This window comes from Apium graveolens, chromosome 8 (assembly GCF_009905375.1).
Source record: "Apium graveolens cultivar Ventura chromosome 8, ASM990537v1, whole genome shotgun sequence".
In the NCBI taxonomy this organism is placed as follows: domain Eukaryota; kingdom Viridiplantae; phylum Streptophyta; class Magnoliopsida; order Apiales; family Apiaceae; genus Apium; species Apium graveolens.
In genome coordinates, this window is record NC_133654.1 from 13,994,646 (window position 1) to 14,014,843 (window position 20,198).

At 34.5% G+C, this 20,198-nt stretch overlaps 1 protein-coding gene across 1 annotated transcript; it reads left to right on the forward strand.

Annotated features, from left to right (window-relative positions):
• Positions 1–16,213: 16,213 nt before the first annotated feature.
• On the forward strand, positions 16,214–20,198 carry LOC141676998 (uncharacterized). The gene is made up of 5 exons (XM_074482729.1): positions 16,214–16,735; positions 17,824–17,876; positions 18,009–18,053; positions 18,137–18,181; positions 19,548–20,198. The coding sequence occupies exons 1-5, from the start codon at positions 16,589–16,591 to the stop codon at positions 19,954–19,956; spliced, it is 699 nt and encodes a 232-aa protein (XP_074338830.1). The 5' UTR covers positions 16,214–16,588; the 3' UTR covers positions 19,957–20,198.

Genomic DNA, 20,198 nt, shown 5'->3' on the forward strand with positions numbered 1-20,198 from the left:
GCCAGCTGCAATGTATTCAGCTTCAACTGTTGATGTAGATATCGATTTCTGTTTCTTGCTTTTCCAGGTAACCAATCTACCACCCAGGTATTGACAACCACCCGAGGTACTCTTCCTGTCAATTTTGCATCCAGTAAAATCTGCATCAAAATAGTCGACTATACTGAAATCTGATTCTCTTGTATATCATAAACCAAGAGATTGAGTCCCCTTTAAGTATCTCAGAATTCTCTTTACAGCAATCAAATGAGGTTACCTGGGTTTGGACTGAAATCTCGCATACAAGCAGGTTGCATACATAATATCTGGTCTACTAGCAGTTAGATGAAGAAATAAACCAATCATACCTCGATAGGAAGTAACATCAATTTCTTTACCTTGGTCCGGATCCAACTTTGTAACAGTGGCCATTGGAGTTGCTGCAGTTGTACTTTCATGCATATTGAACCTAATCAACAAATTTTTGGTATACTTAGACTGATTAATGAAAATTGCCTCATCAGTTTGTGTAACTTGTAGTCCAAAAAAATAACTCAACTCTTCGATCATACTCAATTGATACCTTGACTTCATAAGATCAAAAAATTTCTTGCACAACTTGTTGTTAGTAGACCCAAAAATAATATCATCAACATTAAATTTGTACCAAAAGCATATCACTACCTTTATTTATGTAAAACAAGGTTTTGTAAATAGTACCTCTTTTGAAACCACTTTCAATCAGAAATTTATCAAGTGTTTCATACCAGGCCCTTGGTGCTTGTTTGAGTCCATAAAAAGCTTTGTCAAGTCTGTACACAGGATCATGAAATTTTGGATCAATGAAGCCAGATGGTTCCTCAACATATACTGCTTCTTCTAACTCTCCATTCAGAAAAGCACTCTTGACATCCATCTGAAAGACTTTGAATTTCTTGTGTGCAGTATATGATAAGAAAATCCGAATAGCTTCCAGCCTTGCCACATGAGCAAACGTCTCATCATAATCAATGCCTTCTTGTTGCGAATAGCCCTTTGTAACAAGTCTAGCTTTATTCCTGATTATTGTGCCATCTGAATTTGTCTTGTTCCTAAAAACCTATTTTGTGCCAACAACTGATTTGTTCTTTGGACTTGGAACCAGTTTCCAAAATTCATTCCTTTCAAACTCATTCAACTCTTCCCGCATTGCTTGAATCCAATCAGCATCCTCGAGTATATCTACTTTTTTTGGTTCCTCCTTAAAAAGAAAGTTGTGAAAGAGACATTCATGTTCAGTTGCACTTCTAGTTTGGACTCCAACCTCAGGATTTCCAATGATAAGATCAGGAGTGTGATCTTTTGTCAATTTTACAGCCTTTGGCAGTTCAGTCACATATTCTGATGTCCCCCCTGCACCGGTGCTATCATTTCCATGTGAAGCTCCCCTTGTATCAGTGTGTCTGTTCCTCATTGAGAAGAGCTTCTGTTTGAAGATTGTTTACCAAACTGATCTTTATTTTCAGTTGAATGATTACCTCCCGATGAGCTACTATTTATTGTATTTGAAGAATTTCCATTGGATCCTGTATTTTCTAATTCACCGACTTTATTAGTATTTGAATCACTAGAGTTATCAATGTGTGTTTGTGGATGTTGCTCCCCCTCAATATGTGGATCTTCATGAATTAACTCTAGATCAGGACCAGAATTGTCATCAGGATCTGACTCAGTGTCAAGATTTAACTTGTCATCAGGATTTGATGAATCATTAGAAATTGAATTATTTTCTGACTTGAGTCTCTTATATTCAAACACAAGTTCTTCATGGGTGTCTTCTTCAATTCCAGTGATCTTCTTGTCATCAAAAGAAACATGAATTGATTCAACAATTGTCCTTATTCTCAGATTAAAAACTTTATAGGCTTTTGATGAAGGATATCCAACAAAAATTCCTTCATCAGCTTTTCTGTCAAACTTTCAGGATGTGTTCTTAAAACAAAATACTTGCATCCAAAAAATATGTAGATGCTTTAAGCCTGACTTCTTTTCCTTGATCATTTGATAAGGAGTTAAACCCATGTTTGTTGATCAGAGTCAGGTTCCGAGTATAACAAGCAGTGTTGACATCTTCAGCCGAAAAGTATGTTGATAGATTAGCTTCCACTAGCATAGTTCTACCAGCTTCAATGGGTATCCTGTTTTTCCTTTCCACGACTCCATTTTGTTGAGGTGTTCCATGTGCTGAGAATTGTTGAGAGATTCCCATGTATTTGCATATCTCATCCATCCTGTTGTTTTTGAAATCAGTCCCATTTTCTCTCCTTAGAATTTGTACTTTGTACTATTTTCAATCAGTCTCGGATGATCCAAAAGAATTTCCGTTGTTTCATCCTTACTGTGCTAGAAAAACACCCAAGTAAAACTAGTATATTCATCAACAACTAGAGTATACCTTTTCTTGTTAATTGACATGACATTCACAGGGCCAAAAAGATCCAGATGCATCATTTGATATGGCTTCTTGATGGATAATTCTGACTTGCTTTGGAAAGTGGTTCTTCTTTGCTTGGCTTGATGACATGCATCACACAAACCATCAGGGGAGTAGTACATGTTAGGTAGACCTTTTACCAAATCTTTATTCACCAGTTCATTGAGATTATTGAAGTTCAGGTGAAAAAGCTTCTTGTGCCAGTTCCAACTTTCATCTACTGATGCTTTGGTTACCAAACAAGTTTCAGGACCATCAGTATTTGCATAAAATTTGGCTTCATAAATGTTTCCATGTCTGTAGGCTTTGAAAATAATTTTATTTATGATCTTATGAACTACTTCACAATGACTATCATAGAACACAACATGGAAACCTATGTCAGTAATTTGACTGATGCTCAACAGATTGTGCTTCAGTCCATCTACGAGTGCTACGTTTGAGATGATGACATTTCCAATGATTATATTGCCATATCCCAGTATTTTTCCTACATTGCCATCACCATAAGAAACCATTGGTCCATCATTCTCCTCGTATTCTGACAACATGGATTTAGTTTAGTTCCAGTCATATGTGCAGAACAACCATTATCCAAAACAAGCACATTCTTCTTGTTTCCCTGTAATCAGAAATATGGAAATCAGTTAAAACTTTTAAGAACCCACACTTGTTGGGTCCTTTTGGACATCTTATGTATTTTTGCAATAGGATATTTCTTGTTAGGATTTGATCCATCATAAATTGCTCCATCGGGATTTGTCTTGACAATTTTAACTCAATAAGATGTATGCACATTCAGTTTAGCAGTTCTACTTAAAATAACATTATTTTTGTATTTTGGTAAATGATCATAATTATTGTGATACAAACTATGATAATTTTTACAAGTGTAAATAGAATGTCAACTGCTACCATAATGAGAACAAGGGTTCTGTGGTTTGTAAAATACTGATCTACCACTAATATCAGACTCAGGAATCCTAGTGACTTTCTTTTTAGCCTTTCTGCAATTAATAGCAATATGATTAGTATTACCACAGTTAAAATAAGCTTTCCTAGGAGCATCATGAATGTACTTATAGTTGTTTGCCTTATATATTCCTTGTTTACCATTTCTACCTCTCTTAGACCTAGATTTGTGAGTCCTAGCAGTTACCTCACAAATTTTCTTGTCTAATTGACTTTTAGAAATGAGCCCTACATTTTTACTTTTCTTTTCTTGTATTTTAGGCTCTTCTTTCCTTTTATCAGAGTCTCTAGGTTTAGCTTTCTTCTCATCATAATTCTTAGAGGTAGAACCAACTTCATAAATATACTTCACACCATTTTCATCAGTTCTTATAAACTTAACAAGAGTAGTGTTAGTAATAGCTTTATTGATATTTCTATCAGTAAATTTATTATAACCTAGACATTCTTTCCAATTCTTATCACTGATGAAACTATGAACTTTTCTTCCTGAAGTCATCCATGTTTTAAACACCTCTCTTTCTTTCTCAAGAACTTTCTCTAGTCTGGAATATTTAATATTTATCTGAGTTTCAGTATGTTGGGCCTTTTTACATACTTTTTCATTCTCATGCATGCATACTAACTCAGCTTCTGGGAAATCGTTTCTTTCTCTAAGATTTTTATTGTCAGCAATCAAACTATCACATTCAATAGTCTTACTTTTAAAAGTGACATGCAGAAAGTATAAGAAAGTTTTCAGTTCAGATATATTATTAGTATCAACAGGGAATATAACTGATGGTACCTTCTCAGTTCCTGAAGCATCCTCTACATGAGTTGCCATGAGTGCATATCATTCATCATCATTGTCAGTTCCTGATGAATACATCCAGTCTTTGTTGGAATTTGTTGTGACCAAAGCTTTTCCAGTTGACTTGGGGTACTCAGTAGCCAGATGTCCTCTTTTATTGCAGTTGTAATAAGTCACCTTGGTCTTGTTAAACTTCCTTCCCTCGGTGTATTGTCCATCATTGTTTCTGAACTTGCCTTTGCCATTTCTAGAGAATTTTCTGTTGAAACCACCTTTCCTTTGTAGTTTTGCAAACCTCATCCTTCTAAAACCTTTAACCAGCATTGCAGCCATTTCAACTATATAAGGATCATCCAGTTCAATCTCAGAATCCTCGTCAGTATCTGTGTTAGGATTCGATGATTCATCAGTATCTGACTCTTCCATGATATTCCTTCTTCTTGACCTCTCACTCATATTTTATTTGTCCTTATGAGTCTCAGCATTTAGAGCCACAACCTTCATTTTCTGACCAATTTTATTCTTCCTTTGTTGGATCTCCAAATCATGAGTTTTCAGCATCCCATACACCTCATCCAGAGTCAGCAAATCAAGATCATATTGATGCCTGATTATTGAGACTTGAGTATCCCAATCTTCTGGAAGAGCTCTTAGAAACTTGGTGTTTGAGTCTTCTCTATCATACTCTTTTCCAACCAATGATAAATCAATCAGTAGTGTTAGAAATCTATCATAGATGTTAGTAATTGACTCATTAGCCTTGGCATCAAATTGCTCATATTCTTGCACAAGAATAACTCTTATATTCTTATTTATTGCCATTGTACCTTGGCACTGTATCTCCAAGGCACTCCATATCTCTTTTGCATTCTTGCAGGCAATCACCCTGTTGGACATCACATTATCCAAACTATTGTACATAATATTTATGACTTTTGCATCCTTAAGCATTGATGATTTCTCAGCATCTGACCATTCTGATTTTTCTTTCCTGATGTAATGTTCAGGAACATCTGGTGTCATGGACACTGACTTCATTGGATAGGGAGGTCCCTCTTTGATGATATCAACATATGCATCATCAATAGCTTTCAGGAACATCAACATCTCTACTCTCCATGTAGAGTAATCAGCTTTCTTCAGGATGGAAATTTTCATGCTTTCATACTTACTTCCAAATATCTTGACCTTTTCAAATTAACAGTTAATTTGACCGCTCTAATACCACTTGTTGCCCAGTAAAGTAATCATTTAAGGGGGTTAGATACAATTACTAAACAAATCGATGTATTACGGAAGTAAAGTAAGAACAGATGAATCAAATAACAGTTTATATTGATCTTTAATAAATTGTTATAGAACTCTCTCAAGAACAATATTTTTAAGAGCTGATAGGTTATACGAATACTCGAGTTAAGCAATTATCACATAGTGATAACCTATTCTGTGTTTATATATTATACAACTACACAATCAATCCCTATCAATTACAAGATATGTTACGGTATAACTCTTTACTTTCTATACATATCTAAATCAACTACTATCCTATAAATCAGCACCTCCTGATTTATCTCGCAGATTTGACTTATCTACTCAGATCCTGACATTCTTCACATCCTAATGGCTTAACGCATCCTGACTGTCAGATCCTGACTCCTTGACAAATCCAGATTCCTTGACATAGACAATTCCCAACATAATAAACTAATGTAATTATTTATTTATTAACATCATTAATTTTTCAATAAATTAACATATAAATTATATCAAAATAATTTTTAATTTATAAAAATTAAATAATTAATTATTTTTAATTTTTAAAATTAATTTACATATTAATATATTTTTTGGGGTTCAAGATTTAAATTATAATTGATATAAGAAAACAAAGGTGGAAAAGAGAATCCAAATACCCAATGGGGGTGGGGGAATGGGGTTTGAGGGATTCTGGATAAACACTAAAAAGGAAAAACAAAATCATTTTGTTTCTAAACAAACTTTAACAAAGGGAATCACTTCAATTATTTCCATTTTCCTTTTTTGATTAACCCCTATATATCGAACCCGGGTCTTACAATTGCTATGTACATCATCTTACCACAAGACCACTCAATAATATGTAAATCATACTCATATTAGGTGTGCTTGTGTGTGTTTAAAAATATAAATATTTGGTATTTATAGAGGCTTATAACTAATCATTTTAATATTTTTTTTTCTTTTTACCTTTGATACTTTGCATTATATTGCTATACACTATAAATTAGTAACGCATACGAGTCAACTTAAATATTTTTAAATGCTAGATTCACCTTTGTATTTTTTTACTAAAAATATGTTGTTAAACGGATTCGAACTTGAATTTACACATGAGATTCTCATTTCAATACCACTAGGCCAATCACACATATGTATTTTAAATTATTCACACTATATGTATGTGTGAGTATCGCATGAATGAAAATATAATGACAATTTGTTGTTTACATATGTATCTGTTGGGTGAAATAATGTTAGCTGACATGACTATACTTTTTACAATTGGGTAGCGAAGAAATTTCTTTGCGTACAGTTTTATTATCTATATTAACTCCCTGTCGAGTTTAACTCTTATAATTCACATACATTGACTAAAAATACAAGTAGCCGATTTATATTTTTGGTAAATATTGTACACAATCTCGTAGACTAACATACAACAACAAAGTTAAGTCCAACAAAATAATTTGGATAAATCTTACACACGCCAAAATTCACTATCAGGGTTACTCATTTTACAACTCAAATTGTTTTTAATCATGGATGATTAATATCGATAACGAAGTAACTACATACCTAAAGTACAACAAATTCATCACAAATGATGAACATCGCACACATTTCAACATCTCAGAATTATAGAATTTATACTAGAAAATGACCCGTGTCTCGCACGTGTTTTCATGCTACACTACTAGAAATAGTAGATACGACATCGGTGCTTAGACATCGGCATGTAATGCACCCGATGTTAAAAGCCTGTTTAACATCGGTTTAGAAAAAAGCGATGTTAAAAGCCTGTTTAACATCGGTTTTACATAGTAGCCGTTGTCTATGTTCAATTTTAAAATAATAACAAATTAATGTTTTTCACTTCAACATCGGTTATTTATGCTAACCGTTATCTATAACCATTTCTAAAAAATGACTAAATAAATATTTCAGTTCCCCCGCTGACTACCCAAATTTTCCCCCGTAACAAAAAAGTTGAAAAATTATTTCCCCCTTCTCCCTTTACTCACACACCCATACATCTCTATCTCTGTCTCTATCTTCATCTTTATCTCTCTCCCTCTCTCCCCCAAACCTTGACTCTCCCTCTCTCTCAAACTCGCGGCTCTCTCTCTTTGCTGTCTCTCTCTCAGACCACCGCTCTATCTCAAAAACCCTAATTCTCTCTCTCAAATATCGAACTTCATCTCCTTCAGCTCTCTCTCTCTCTCTCTCTCTCCCTCTCTCTCTCTTTCTATCTCTCTCTGTCTCCTTTCTTACCGCTACTTTCTTGTAAACCTAATTTAAACCTAATACCAAATCACTGAATCGAGATTTGTCTCTCTCTTTCTCCACTCTCTTCCGTCTCCCTATCTATATCTTGATGGAAGCTTCAATTTATGTAAAATTGATTGGTAAAGGTTAGATTTCGGCCATGGTGAAAGCGATTGACGATGCTTTGAAGAAAGGGAAGGAGTTTTCCGTCATAAATCGGGCTAGAAATTGTTAGTATTATTTAATTTAGTAGCTTAAAATCGAGCCGAGAAAGCAAATATTTGGTTTGATTATGTATGTCAATTTTAAATTTATTTCAAAATTTTACGTTTTGATTTTAATGAAGCTTTTGTTTATAGGCCTGAAGCTTTGGAGCTTGAAACCAACCTTCAATCGGTAACATATATCTCTCTTTTAACTTTATTTACATCCATTGTGTATTTATATAGATCTGTCGGTGTATATTTATATTTGTATGTTCAATTTTGTTTATTCTATTATGTTCTACTATTAAGTTTAGGTGTTAATAACACATTTAACTCTATATTTTTTGTATTAGATCTCTATGCTTTTATCATTGGGAGCTATGTCATTTGGACTGTTGTAACTTGGTGTTTTTCCTTTGATGTGTGGGTGGTGGCTGGATGTTTGTACCATAAGAATGCACCCTTTGAAAGTTCCAAGTCTGTTGTTGATAAGGATGCCAACACTAAGAAAAAGAACAAGTCTACTGACAGGAGCACAGCGTCTACAACTCCTTTGAATAAAGGTATGATATTACATGTAACCAAGTCTCTTAATACATTCAACATTTTGACTGGTATTTCCTTTTTGCTAATATTATTATAGTGAGATGTCAATACTAGCTGGCGAACTACCACATGTGTAGATATGAGTGTACGGAACACTCCAAGTCACACAAACTTCACTTCTGATAAAGATAACAGAAGAGGAATGATGGTTCCTTTCAAGCCCCTCTCACTTGCATTTGAAAATGTGAATTACTATGTTGATATGCCTCCTGTAAGTCACATGTCCTTTAAATTGATATTATAATATGCTGTTTTTCTATGAGAGCAGAACATATGGTGGTCAACGATTCTCACAGTAAAACCATTCGTTTGTTCAGGAAATGAAGAGTCAAGGAATCACAGAGCACCGTCTCCAATTGCTATGAGATGTGAGTGGTGCATTCAGGCCTGGTGTTTTGACAGCATTAGTGGGAGTGAGTGGTGCTGGAAAGACCATGTTGATGGATGTATTAGTGGGAAGAAAAACCGGAGGGTATATCGAAGGAAGTATTAGCATTTCAGGTTATCCAAAGAACCAAGCAACTTTTGCTCGTGTCAGTGGTTATTGTGAACAGAACGATATCCATTCTCCACATGTTACCATTCATGAATCTCTTGTGTACTCGGCATGGTTACGTCTTGGTCCAGATGTGTCAAATAAAACACAAAAGGTTAATTCTCTTTTGCTTGCTGATTCTATTACAGATACGCCTCAAAACATTCACACTCTTGTTAAATACCTTATATGATTTTGACAAAAAGATGATGCTACAAAATCCCTGTTTATGCAGAGCATTATTAACATTGCTGATTCATTTGTATATAGTGAAGAAAGATCTGCAGGTTTCGGAGAATCTGGGAAATGGGTTGCTGAATATGTATGTTAAGTCTGGAGATATGGATTCGGCTGAGAAATAGTTTGATGGGATTGACATGAAGACGATTTTTTCATGGATGTCTATGATAGAGGGCTATATGCAGAAAGGTGATTGGGAAAGTGCCAGTGTGTTCTTTGATCGAATGCCTGAAAAGGATGTAACTGCCTGGAATGTGATGCTTAATGAATTCATTGCGGGGAATGATTTAGCTGCTGCTGAAGTTTTGTTTAGAAGAGCGCCAGAGAAAGATGTGGTTTCGTGGAACTGTATGATTGCAGGGTATGTTGAAAACAAGAACTTCACAAGATCTTTGGAGTTGTTTAAAGAGATGATATTAGCAGATATCAGGCATGATAGAATAACAATAAGTAGTCTTCTAGCTGTTTGTGGCTTTGCAGGTGCAGTGAATTTAGGTGAATCAGTTCATTCTATCATGAAGAAATAGAACATCATGGGGGAGGAAGTTGAAGTAGCTTTAATGGATATGTACAGCAAGTGTGGTGCTCCAGATGAAGCTATGAAGTCATTTGACGACATTTCCATAAAATCCGTGTTGGCCTGGAGTGCCATGATTGTTGGTTTGGCGATGAATGGTCTTTCCAGAGAAGCACTAGACTCTTTTGCATAGATGCATCTTTAGTGATCTATCAGAACCTGATTAATTGTTGTTAATCAGCTTACAAAGTAATCATCGAAAGGACCCCAGAGAGATAACTCTTGAAGGTGATGAGGATGTATATATGCTTGCATACTCAGATAATACATTTTTTGTGTCATTGAATAATTATTATTGATGCAATATATCGACTAAAAAATTTGTCATTTTATAGATCATCACAATCTGATAGGACAAGATATGGTTATTTCTTTTGATCAGGTACCACTATTTACATATCCTTAAATTTCTAGTATTGATCTATATAATTAAGTTTTGCAATTAGTAATTTTGTTTCAATACAGAATGCAAGAAATTCTATAAGCTCCCCAGATTATTCTGTCCCTCGTGTGGGTGCAACTAGCAGTGCTGAACAACCTGATCCTTCTAATCAGGAGAGGCTTGATTTGCTAAGTGACAACCACGGTTCTATAAGTTACCCGGGAACTGAAATCAGGCGCGATGCTTCCCTTCAGTATTTTCCTGAAAATGATCTATTCCGAGAAGACCAAAGTGAAGACAGATTGGAACCAGATTGGGAATTAATGGAAGAAATAATGGAACAAACAGAAGCCGATACTCTAGCTGATGAGTTGGTTCCTGCAGTTTCTCCTCCACCTCAGCAACACCAACAACCGACTTCTGTCATGTCAGAGCAGGATCTCGAATTTTTAAACTCTGATAATGTCTATAGTAAGTTCAAAATTTTCAAAATAATCTACTTTAATGATCCAAATTGTTTTATAAAGAAGTCATGTTGTTTCCTTCAACTGCAGGCCATAAATCACCTACATTAGAGATCCATTCAACTCCACCACCTCAGCAAACAATGCCGGAGCAAAGGATCCAAAGTCATCATTATGATCACATAACAATATTAAGCAACAAGTATTGTCCATGTTTTGCTTTCAAAATAGTTGAAAACAGTTCTTTTAACTCTTTTTTTGGTTTTGTTTTATGTGTTTCAGGCTTATGAAGAAGAGGATTATTGATTGCAGTGGCATACTCCGTACCAAAAAGGAACGCCCCCGAGATGCTCTTGCCAGCTGGAGGTTGAACAAGAGGCTAAAAAAAGATGCAATCTTTTTTGAACCTTTGTTGACTGGTGGCTCCCTTTTTTTAGTTTCTTCACTTAAATTTGTTGGGCATCTTTTAATTAGATCTCTAAATGGATGTCTTTTTTTATGTTCAGGGTTGGGAAGTGACCTTTGTCAGGCTTTTCGGACAGACTTTATTTCTGAAAAACCTTATTTAACTACTCAGTCTTCAAATTTTGTTTTGTCTTCTCCCAGCAGATTGGTGCCTTCCCCTACTGGAGGACAAGACTCCGTTCCTTCCTTTGGCAATGATACCAGCTTATTGTCGGATCAGGCAGAGGCAACCTGTGGCGACATATCCGACCTGGAAGCATACACTGTTACACCCAGGTCTGACAACGTAACACCATTAATGTTGTTTAATGGACGAGCAGTTGTTGAGGACACTTCTGGTCCTGATGCTCCAGAGCTGAGGAATTCTGATGATGGAGTAAGTTTATAACTTTTGCTAATTTGTTCCTACTGCAGCTTTAGCGTTTTTGATCTTGAATTCGGAGTTGAATTCTCTCAATTTCAAAATTCATAATTAATGTAGGTAACAAAACTAAAATATATAGAGGGCTTTGAAGTCAACTACTTATCAGTTAATTGATTTGGTAATCGTTGGGAATTATGAGTTTCAAGTATTAATTTTAATGTTTCGAAAAGGTTATGTCTGATATCTATCGTTTACCTCAGGTTTTAAAGAATAGCGGCCTTGTTGATGTACAGCAAGAAGAATCATTTGGCGATGTGACTTTGACAGTGACACCAAAACTTTCAGAGGAATTAATTTCTACCTAAGTGTGTGGCACATGTTCTGGCATATCTTACTGGTGAGAGAGAAAATTCTTTAAAAATATGGCCTGAGATTGTTTTGCTCCTATCTTAAGGAAGATTTGTAATGCTTCAGTAATCAAGGAAAGTTCTAGTGACATATATGTGGCAAGATTGGGTCATGTCAATGTACTCAAACAGCTGCTAACCTTAACAGTGTTAGTTTTTACAATAGCGATGAATTAAGAAGACAAAATTCTATTCCAATTTTTTGAGATGTAATATTATTCACAGAATTAGAAACAAGACACCTGTTAAGTTTCAGACTATCTCATTCAAATTGACAGTATGCTATAACATGATCCATCTTAATATCTGTGATCTGAGTCCTTCTTTTACTAGGTAAGACATTATAAAGTAATTATTACTTACTATTTCTATACTCATCATGTTTTTCTTGTAACCAGGTCAGTATCTTACAGAAGTTGTTGGAAGTCCTTATTATGTTGCGCCTGAGGTGTTGCATAAATATTATGGACCTGAAGTTGACGTATGGAGTGCTGGCGTTATTCTATATATTTTACTATGTGGAGTTCCTCCTTTCTGGGCAGTTATTAGGAGTTAAAAGTATCACATGTTGAGCTTAAGAGTTTTTACCTGTGTGTAGTAATTGTGGCAGTTGATGATATTCCTCTTTGTTCGTATAATTTTTGGCAGAAACCGACTCTGGAATCTTCAGAGCGATTTTGAAAGGAAATATAAATTTTAAATGTGAACCATGGCCATCGATTTCAGACGGTGCAAAAGATCTAATAAGGAAGATGCTTGACAGGTCTCCTAAACAGAGAATAACTGCTCACGAAGTCTTATGTGAGCCATTGATATGCTTGATAGTTAGTATACTTTCGTGAGATTTATGTAGAAATTCTTTGTATTGATGTGATTCATGAACTTGCAATTGAATTCTATTGCAGATAATGGTAGCTTATGTTTATATTGCATTGTTTGGTATTTTTTTTGTTTGTAAATGTAATTGGTTCATTGGATGTGAACAGTATCAGGATGGCATGCAATATACAAAATATTAACATCACATTGGTAAATATAAAACGATGTAAAAAATATAAGAAAGACATCAGGTAAAATAATATTAAATGAAAAAGAACTAAAAAAACTGATGTGAAATAGTCATTTGACATCGGTTCTGAAAAGAAACTCAATGTATTTTAAGTCAAATAACATCGGTTAGAGAAACTGACTGATGTTAAACAAAAAGATTTAACATCGGTTTCCTGAAGAACACCCATGTCTTATCCATCATTTCACATCGGGGGCTAATTTAACCGATGTCTGATTAAACATTTCACATCGACCAACTTATCTAACCGATGTCTGATCTAGCATTTCACATCGGTTTGTTCGAAAGAATTTTAATAAATGGCTTTTAGAGCTTGTAGGTTTCATGTTTTAATGGATAAATACCTCATAATATACTCATATTCACCTTAAAATAATGTAATATAAGCTGAAATTTGTTGCAAAGACATCACATTTAATCTTAAAACCGATGTATAGCACTGTAATAGACATCGGCTGTTAACCGATGTCAAAAGCTAATGACATTTAACATCACACGCGAAGACATCGGTTCAGATTTTTTTTAACATCGGTTCTGAACCGATGTCTGATCCCGTTTTTCTAGTAGTGCTAGTTAAAGATAGCATATCGTTAGAGCATCTGTGCGCTATAATGATTGGCTAAATAATTAAAATACTGTTTATCTAAAATTTTACTGAACCTGTAAGAGATTGTATTTCAGTGAAATTGGCTATATTTTAAAAATAATATGTAATTATTATTTTATTTGTTATATATATTAGCATGGTAATCAAATGATTTGGGTCTACACAGGTTCAACAAATATTGACCAACATCAGTGAATTATCTAAAATTTTAGCAAATGGTTTTATACCATTGGAGAAACATACTATTTTTAAATAATCTCTATAATTATAATTATGATATGTCACATGAATTTTTTAGTTAAGGGTCTGGACGGAGATGCTAATTTTTTTCATCGGGTCCGGGTAAAGACCAAAGATCTTGAGCGACCGATCCGGCGGAACAACTCAAAAGATAAAGAAGTATCGTTAATTTCTTCATGCTAGTTCCAAGTTCGAAGTACCATTTGTACAAATAGGAATCCCCTTCGTTACATGATTTCTTCTTAATATAGATAGATATAGGATCTATGGGGCAATTACTTAGAAGTACATTTTGTGCTACAACCCTTCCTATCTGATAGAAAAGGATCCCATAATCCTGAACCGATCTTACCTGGGATCGCAAATCCCAAGTTTGTCTATGAAAAGCGGATCTAATTGTATTAGTGTCTATAATTGATTTCTTCTGTATAATACTAATCGATAAGGCCTCATTGGTAAGTGCTACAAGATCTCGTGCATTGAAACCCATGGTTATGGACCCGAATCCATTAGGATGGAACATTTTATTTTACAAGCGAAATCCCCTGATATATGAAAGGGTGAAAAAGTGCTTTCGTGAGCATCTCCAATGGTATTGGCTAAAGTGGTGTGATCGGCAAAAATGACATAAAATAGTAATTATGTAAAATTTGTCGAACCCGTTAGCTGATTTATTCCGGTGGAGCTTGTTATAATAATTGACTATATTTTAAGAATAGTATATTTTTATATCATTTTAAGTTATTATAATAGAATACACAATTTCGATATGATAAAATAATTATGTATAATTTACCTACAGTTATGCAGATGTTTGACAAATATGACCAATATATGGAGGTTTACTAACATTTTAGCTAACATAAATACACCATTAAAGTAAATTATTCTTTACACAATTTCTATAATATTTTTGAAACTTATTAAAATTTATTAATGATATATTTTTAACTAAGAATTTTTATCCACCTTGAGATGCTCTTACTTGTGTAAATATGAGTTTGATTGATTTCAAGTTTGGCAATTTACAATGGGATTAATTTACAATGGGATTAATTTACAATCATGTGTAAAACAATTTTATTGAAGCTTCTTTTAAGATTATGGCATAAAGATTTTGAATACCGTGGAAGGCAGGAAAGTAAAATCTAAAAAAAGACTTCACACAGTGTCTCTTTTCTCTCTCTCTCTCTTACTGGACAGTCACGTGCGGTCTGAGGTACGACGTCGAGCATTTCATTTCACCCTCTCTGTCAACACTGCCATCTTCCACCACCCATGGGTCATGGCCCCCCTCCCATCCTCCACCATCCTCTCTCTCTCTCTCTCTCTCTCTCTCTCGCTCTCTCCCTCCCTCCCTCTCTCTATATCTCTCCCAGTCTCTCTCTCTCTCTCTCTCCCCCTCTCACTCTCTCTATATCTCTCTCTCCCTCTCCCTGTCCCTCTCTCCCAGTCTCTCTCTCTCTCTCTCACTAAAAACACACACACTTTTGAACTCAGTCTGATCCTTGCACCAAACCAACTTATTATGCCCAAAATCAAGTGTACAAAACTGAGTGTCCCAAATGTTTACTGATCATTTTGCTAACCAAACCACCCTTTTTTACACTTCCTATGCAGTTATTGTTTGTACTCTCCTGCCTTCTCTTTCTTTACTCATAAAAAACCTCAAAGTCTTGTCTACTCACTACACCATTTGGCATCAATATTTACTCTTCTTTTATGCCCTTATTTATTAATTTACCCACCCAAAGTACTCCTTTTTGTTTAATGCCTCTTCATCTATTCTTTTACTTTCTACTTTATTTCACGTTTTAACAATACTCTTTTATTATTTTACCAACTTTCCTGATGGGTTTTTAATTCTCCCTTTAAATTCCTTATTTTTCTGCCACATTTTAAACTCTATTCAAGTGAAAACTTAATACACTAGCTCGATGAATGAATGAGATAAACTAATAATCTAGTTAAATAAATAATTTTTCCAGAATCCTGATACAATATAAATAATGTATTTTTAACCTTTATAAAAGAATAATCTCGTTAAAAAAATAAATTTTTTCGCTCCGAATATATTCATTTATGAAGGTTTAAATGTAAATAAATATTTCGATTAAACAATATAATTTTAATGTACAAAATAAATAATAATCTCAATAAATGTAATTATTAGATTTTGAAATCTTCAATAATCAAGGTTTAATTATAGTATTAATCTGACCCAATATTTTTCTTTTTTTTAATCAGCAGCCAGTAATAATTTAAAATCAGTTTTCATTAAGTATTAGATTCATTGCTATCTGCTAGCCCCCTCCCTCTGCTCTGATAATCAGGCGGCAGAGAGAGTGTCAGTAATTATTATTTCTCCTGTCTTCTCTCTTTTCCTTCTGATGCTCATTTTCATACCTAATCTCAATACTCTCTCTCTCTCTCTCTCTCTCTCTCTCTCTCTCTCTCCTGTACTGCACTCTTTCAGTCTCTTTACCTTTACTCCTTAAATACTTTTTACTGTTTTTAGTAAACAGTACTACTGATGTTCACTATACACACACTGATACCCACATTACATTAGTACATATACATATGTTGTAACATACACATGTATGTATAACTAGTGCAGCATTGAGTGACATTAACTCTGTTAAGAGTAAAAAAGTGTAAGCAACATTTCTGAATACAAAATGGAAGGTGCTAAGAGGGAAACTTCCACACTTCCATCACTGCCACCTCCTCTTCCTAAATCTCCTCCACCTTATCCAGATTTGTATGGAAAGAGAAGAGAGTTTGCTAGAGTTCAAATGCTTGAAAGAGAGATTGGTTTTCTCGAGGTATCTAATTTATTCTACATCTTTTTCGACATTCCAAGTCTTGCCGTGCAGTTTGTTGCCCGTTTACCTCGAACATTTATAACTAACTTGGCTGTTTGATGTTTTGTTTTACTTATTATCTTTACCATTTTGGGCTATCTATCTATATCTTGTTTAGTTATTGTTTGTTTTACTTTTATTTTACAATGTGCCCATCACACTGCCAAATTTGAACTCTGAAAACATGTTTTTAGAAACTGCTAGTGCAGTAAAATACCCAATTTGGAGCAAGTAATCAGACTTATATCTATAAGGGGATGGCAGTCTTTTGCTTTTGATTTGAGTCTCATTATTCTTTCCTCTGATCATGCCCTTTACTGCAACTTTGAATTTTTCTTGCTCTCCTGCAAGTTAAGCAGTGTCCTATTATATATATATATATATCTCACTGTCTTGATGACAAAATGTGTGTTAGACTTGCTTGGACTTTTATATTATACTCCCTAGTTACCTAAATTGAGCCCATCTGTTTCTGCTGTAAATATTATGTATGTTTTTTGTTTCCCTTTCTGGCCTAAAACTAATACGTGGTTAAATAGGAAATTTTCAGATGTTGATGTGATTATGATGCTAAATTTGAATATTAGCATTTACTAAAGCAGGACTCTATTGTTGTATGGTGTATTATTATCTTTCCTAGGAAATTATTAAATGTTTATGTTAAGGTTGAGAACTGGACAAATTCTAAGTCTTTGTATAGTTTTACAAAGATGTCTCTTCTCAGTCACCTAGACTTCCCCTGCACTTTGGATCATTTCTATTCCATGACTGTTGAAATTAAGTTGGCCAGTTGAGGTGGTTGTTGTTACAATACTAATACGGGGAAAAATTTACTAGCTTAACAGTCCGGTGGTCTGCAATTGCATAGTGTGTATAACTATTGCATTTTGCATAAAAAAAATTAAAAATTGCTGAAGTCTACCCCCTGTAGACTGCTTGAAAGGAGGATTCGATATATTATAATCAGCTTGATATTGTTTTCTTGTTCATTAGTTCGGAGATTGATTGTTTTCGTGAAGATTTATTTTGCAATATGTATATCCTTTCAGGAGGAATTGAAAACTGTTGGACGCATCCAACCTGCTTCACGTTCCTGTAAAGAGTGCGTAGTTGATCTCAAATTTGTTATATACATTTGTCATCTGTTCTTTGTACATTATGCTTCACTATTTAAAGCTACTGATGTTATATGTATAGTTTTTACAATGTGTTACCTGCACTTAACAACTTGCAGGGTTGCCGATTATGTCATGGCAAATTCTGATCCACTAGTTACCAAGTAAGAAAATTATATTTGTTGGTATAAAATAAGCATTTTGTAAATATATGTTGCCTTCTTTAATTCTTTGTTCATGTGTGCAGAAGCCGAAAAATTCGTAGGTCTCGTCGCTTCTGGAAGTGGCTCTGGTATGCTCATATATATATTTCCGTAACTGATGTTTCTTTCTTGGTTTTTGGTTGTATATTATCATTTAACTATATTATTATCATTTAACTATGCACAAGTAGGATGAATTAAAACAAATCTATTCATTTCCTTAGGTTGGAGGATTCTTTTATTGGTGAAAATTAAGGCATGTCATATAATATACTCCAATGTTACCCGTAATCCTAATTTATATATACAACAAAAGTGTATATATTCTAGATGTTACCTTACTTGGAAACTCGACTTCTAGAGTATTTTAAATGTAGTGTTCCTCTGTGGAACACGAGACCATAGAGCATGTTGGACTGTAGAGCTTGCAAGCTCGGAAAATAAGCAAATCTGTGACTAATTAAGGATAGCATAATAATGCAGGGAAGTTATTAATATGACTTGGAGTAGTACTTTATCATTTTTAACTTTCAGGTTGGTAGTTGAATTTAGTATAGATATATGCAATAGTGTTCAAACTGAGCCGATACTGGATTGGCTACACAACAGGAAATGGATATCCCAATAGAATATTTGGTTATTACATCTTACATCTGATTGGATCAGTAAATCCCCTCATAAGTTTAGCATGTGATTTTTTATTTATGATCTCCATCAAAAGCTGGTTGTGAGTAATGTGTAAATTCTATGATAGTAGATGCTGGACCTGCTAATTTAATAGTATAACATATAGATAGAAGTTTATGTATATGTGTCTACAAAACGCAGCTTGTAATTTGTTTTTTCACAATCAAATCAATTGGTAGCATCGCTATATCAAAACTTAGAAGAACACTTATTTTATATAGTAGTCAAATCCCCTTAAATGCCAAAAGTTTTATTTTTTAAGGATTATAATTTATAGAGAACCCTGTTGTATGACCATTCGAGTTATAATTTTCATGCCTTGTACTTGTCATTCCAAGTTGATTTTTTTTTGAGTCACTTCTTTATCGTGCATTTGAGTACTTCCCATCAATAAAAGTCGTGACATTACTTTTATTTTTCAGGCTTGAGGCTTTGTTTTCACAATTATCTGTTTATTTTGATACATACTTATTATTGCATTTGTAATGATATATAAGATGGTTATCAGTCCTCTGTTTGGTCTTGCTAGTAAAATATCATGTGTGAATCATTGGTGCCAGACACTTAATTGGCACCGTGAGGACGCAACTAAACCATACATGTGCACCTATTATAAGGTCAATTTGAAAAACAAAAGTATACAAAATCGCAGTGAACAGAAAAGAATCTGGTTCATTTAAAATCAGACCAAGTGCAAATTTTAGATAACATCAGCATCAAATCATATCCCCCGTGTCGTTACTTAGCTTGGAATCTGTGTAAATGCAGCGGGAAGTCTTGCTTCAGTCTGTCATGGATGTGCTGCTGTTGTGGATGCTGTCCTCGTCTAAGAAAACCAGATTGCTGCTCCTGCTCCTGTAATATATGTAATTGCAATCCATGTGCCTGTTGTTCAATGCCGAAGTGTTCAAGTTGCCCAACTTGCCCCAGTTGCCCTAGTTGCTCAACTTCCTGCTTGCCATGCTGTTGCTGGCCGTGCACCTGCTTCCAATGCTCTAAAAAGGGCTCATGCAGCAATTGTTGCGAATGCGAAGGTCCTTCTTGCCCAGATTGTTCGTGCTCTTGCACTTGTTCATGCAGCAAGTGCAGCACATGCTGTTGTCGACCTAGATGTCCGAAGGTACCACGATGCTCTTGTATAAAAAATTGTTGCTACTCCTGTTGTTTATGCTTCTAGCAATCCTAGACTCGAGAATTCTTATATCCTATAAGCGTAAAAAAGGAAAGATCATGTACATTTTTTATTTTGATTTCTGTTAATTAGTTTGAAGGTGATGTCCAATCTACCTTTCTAAACATATTGCTGATTCATTCACAAAATGTAAATTTTGTGATTAAAGCAAATATTGTAAACTATACAAAGGGACTGATTGAGAAAGAAATAAAATCATCATATTCAGTTGATTGAACCTTTTCATA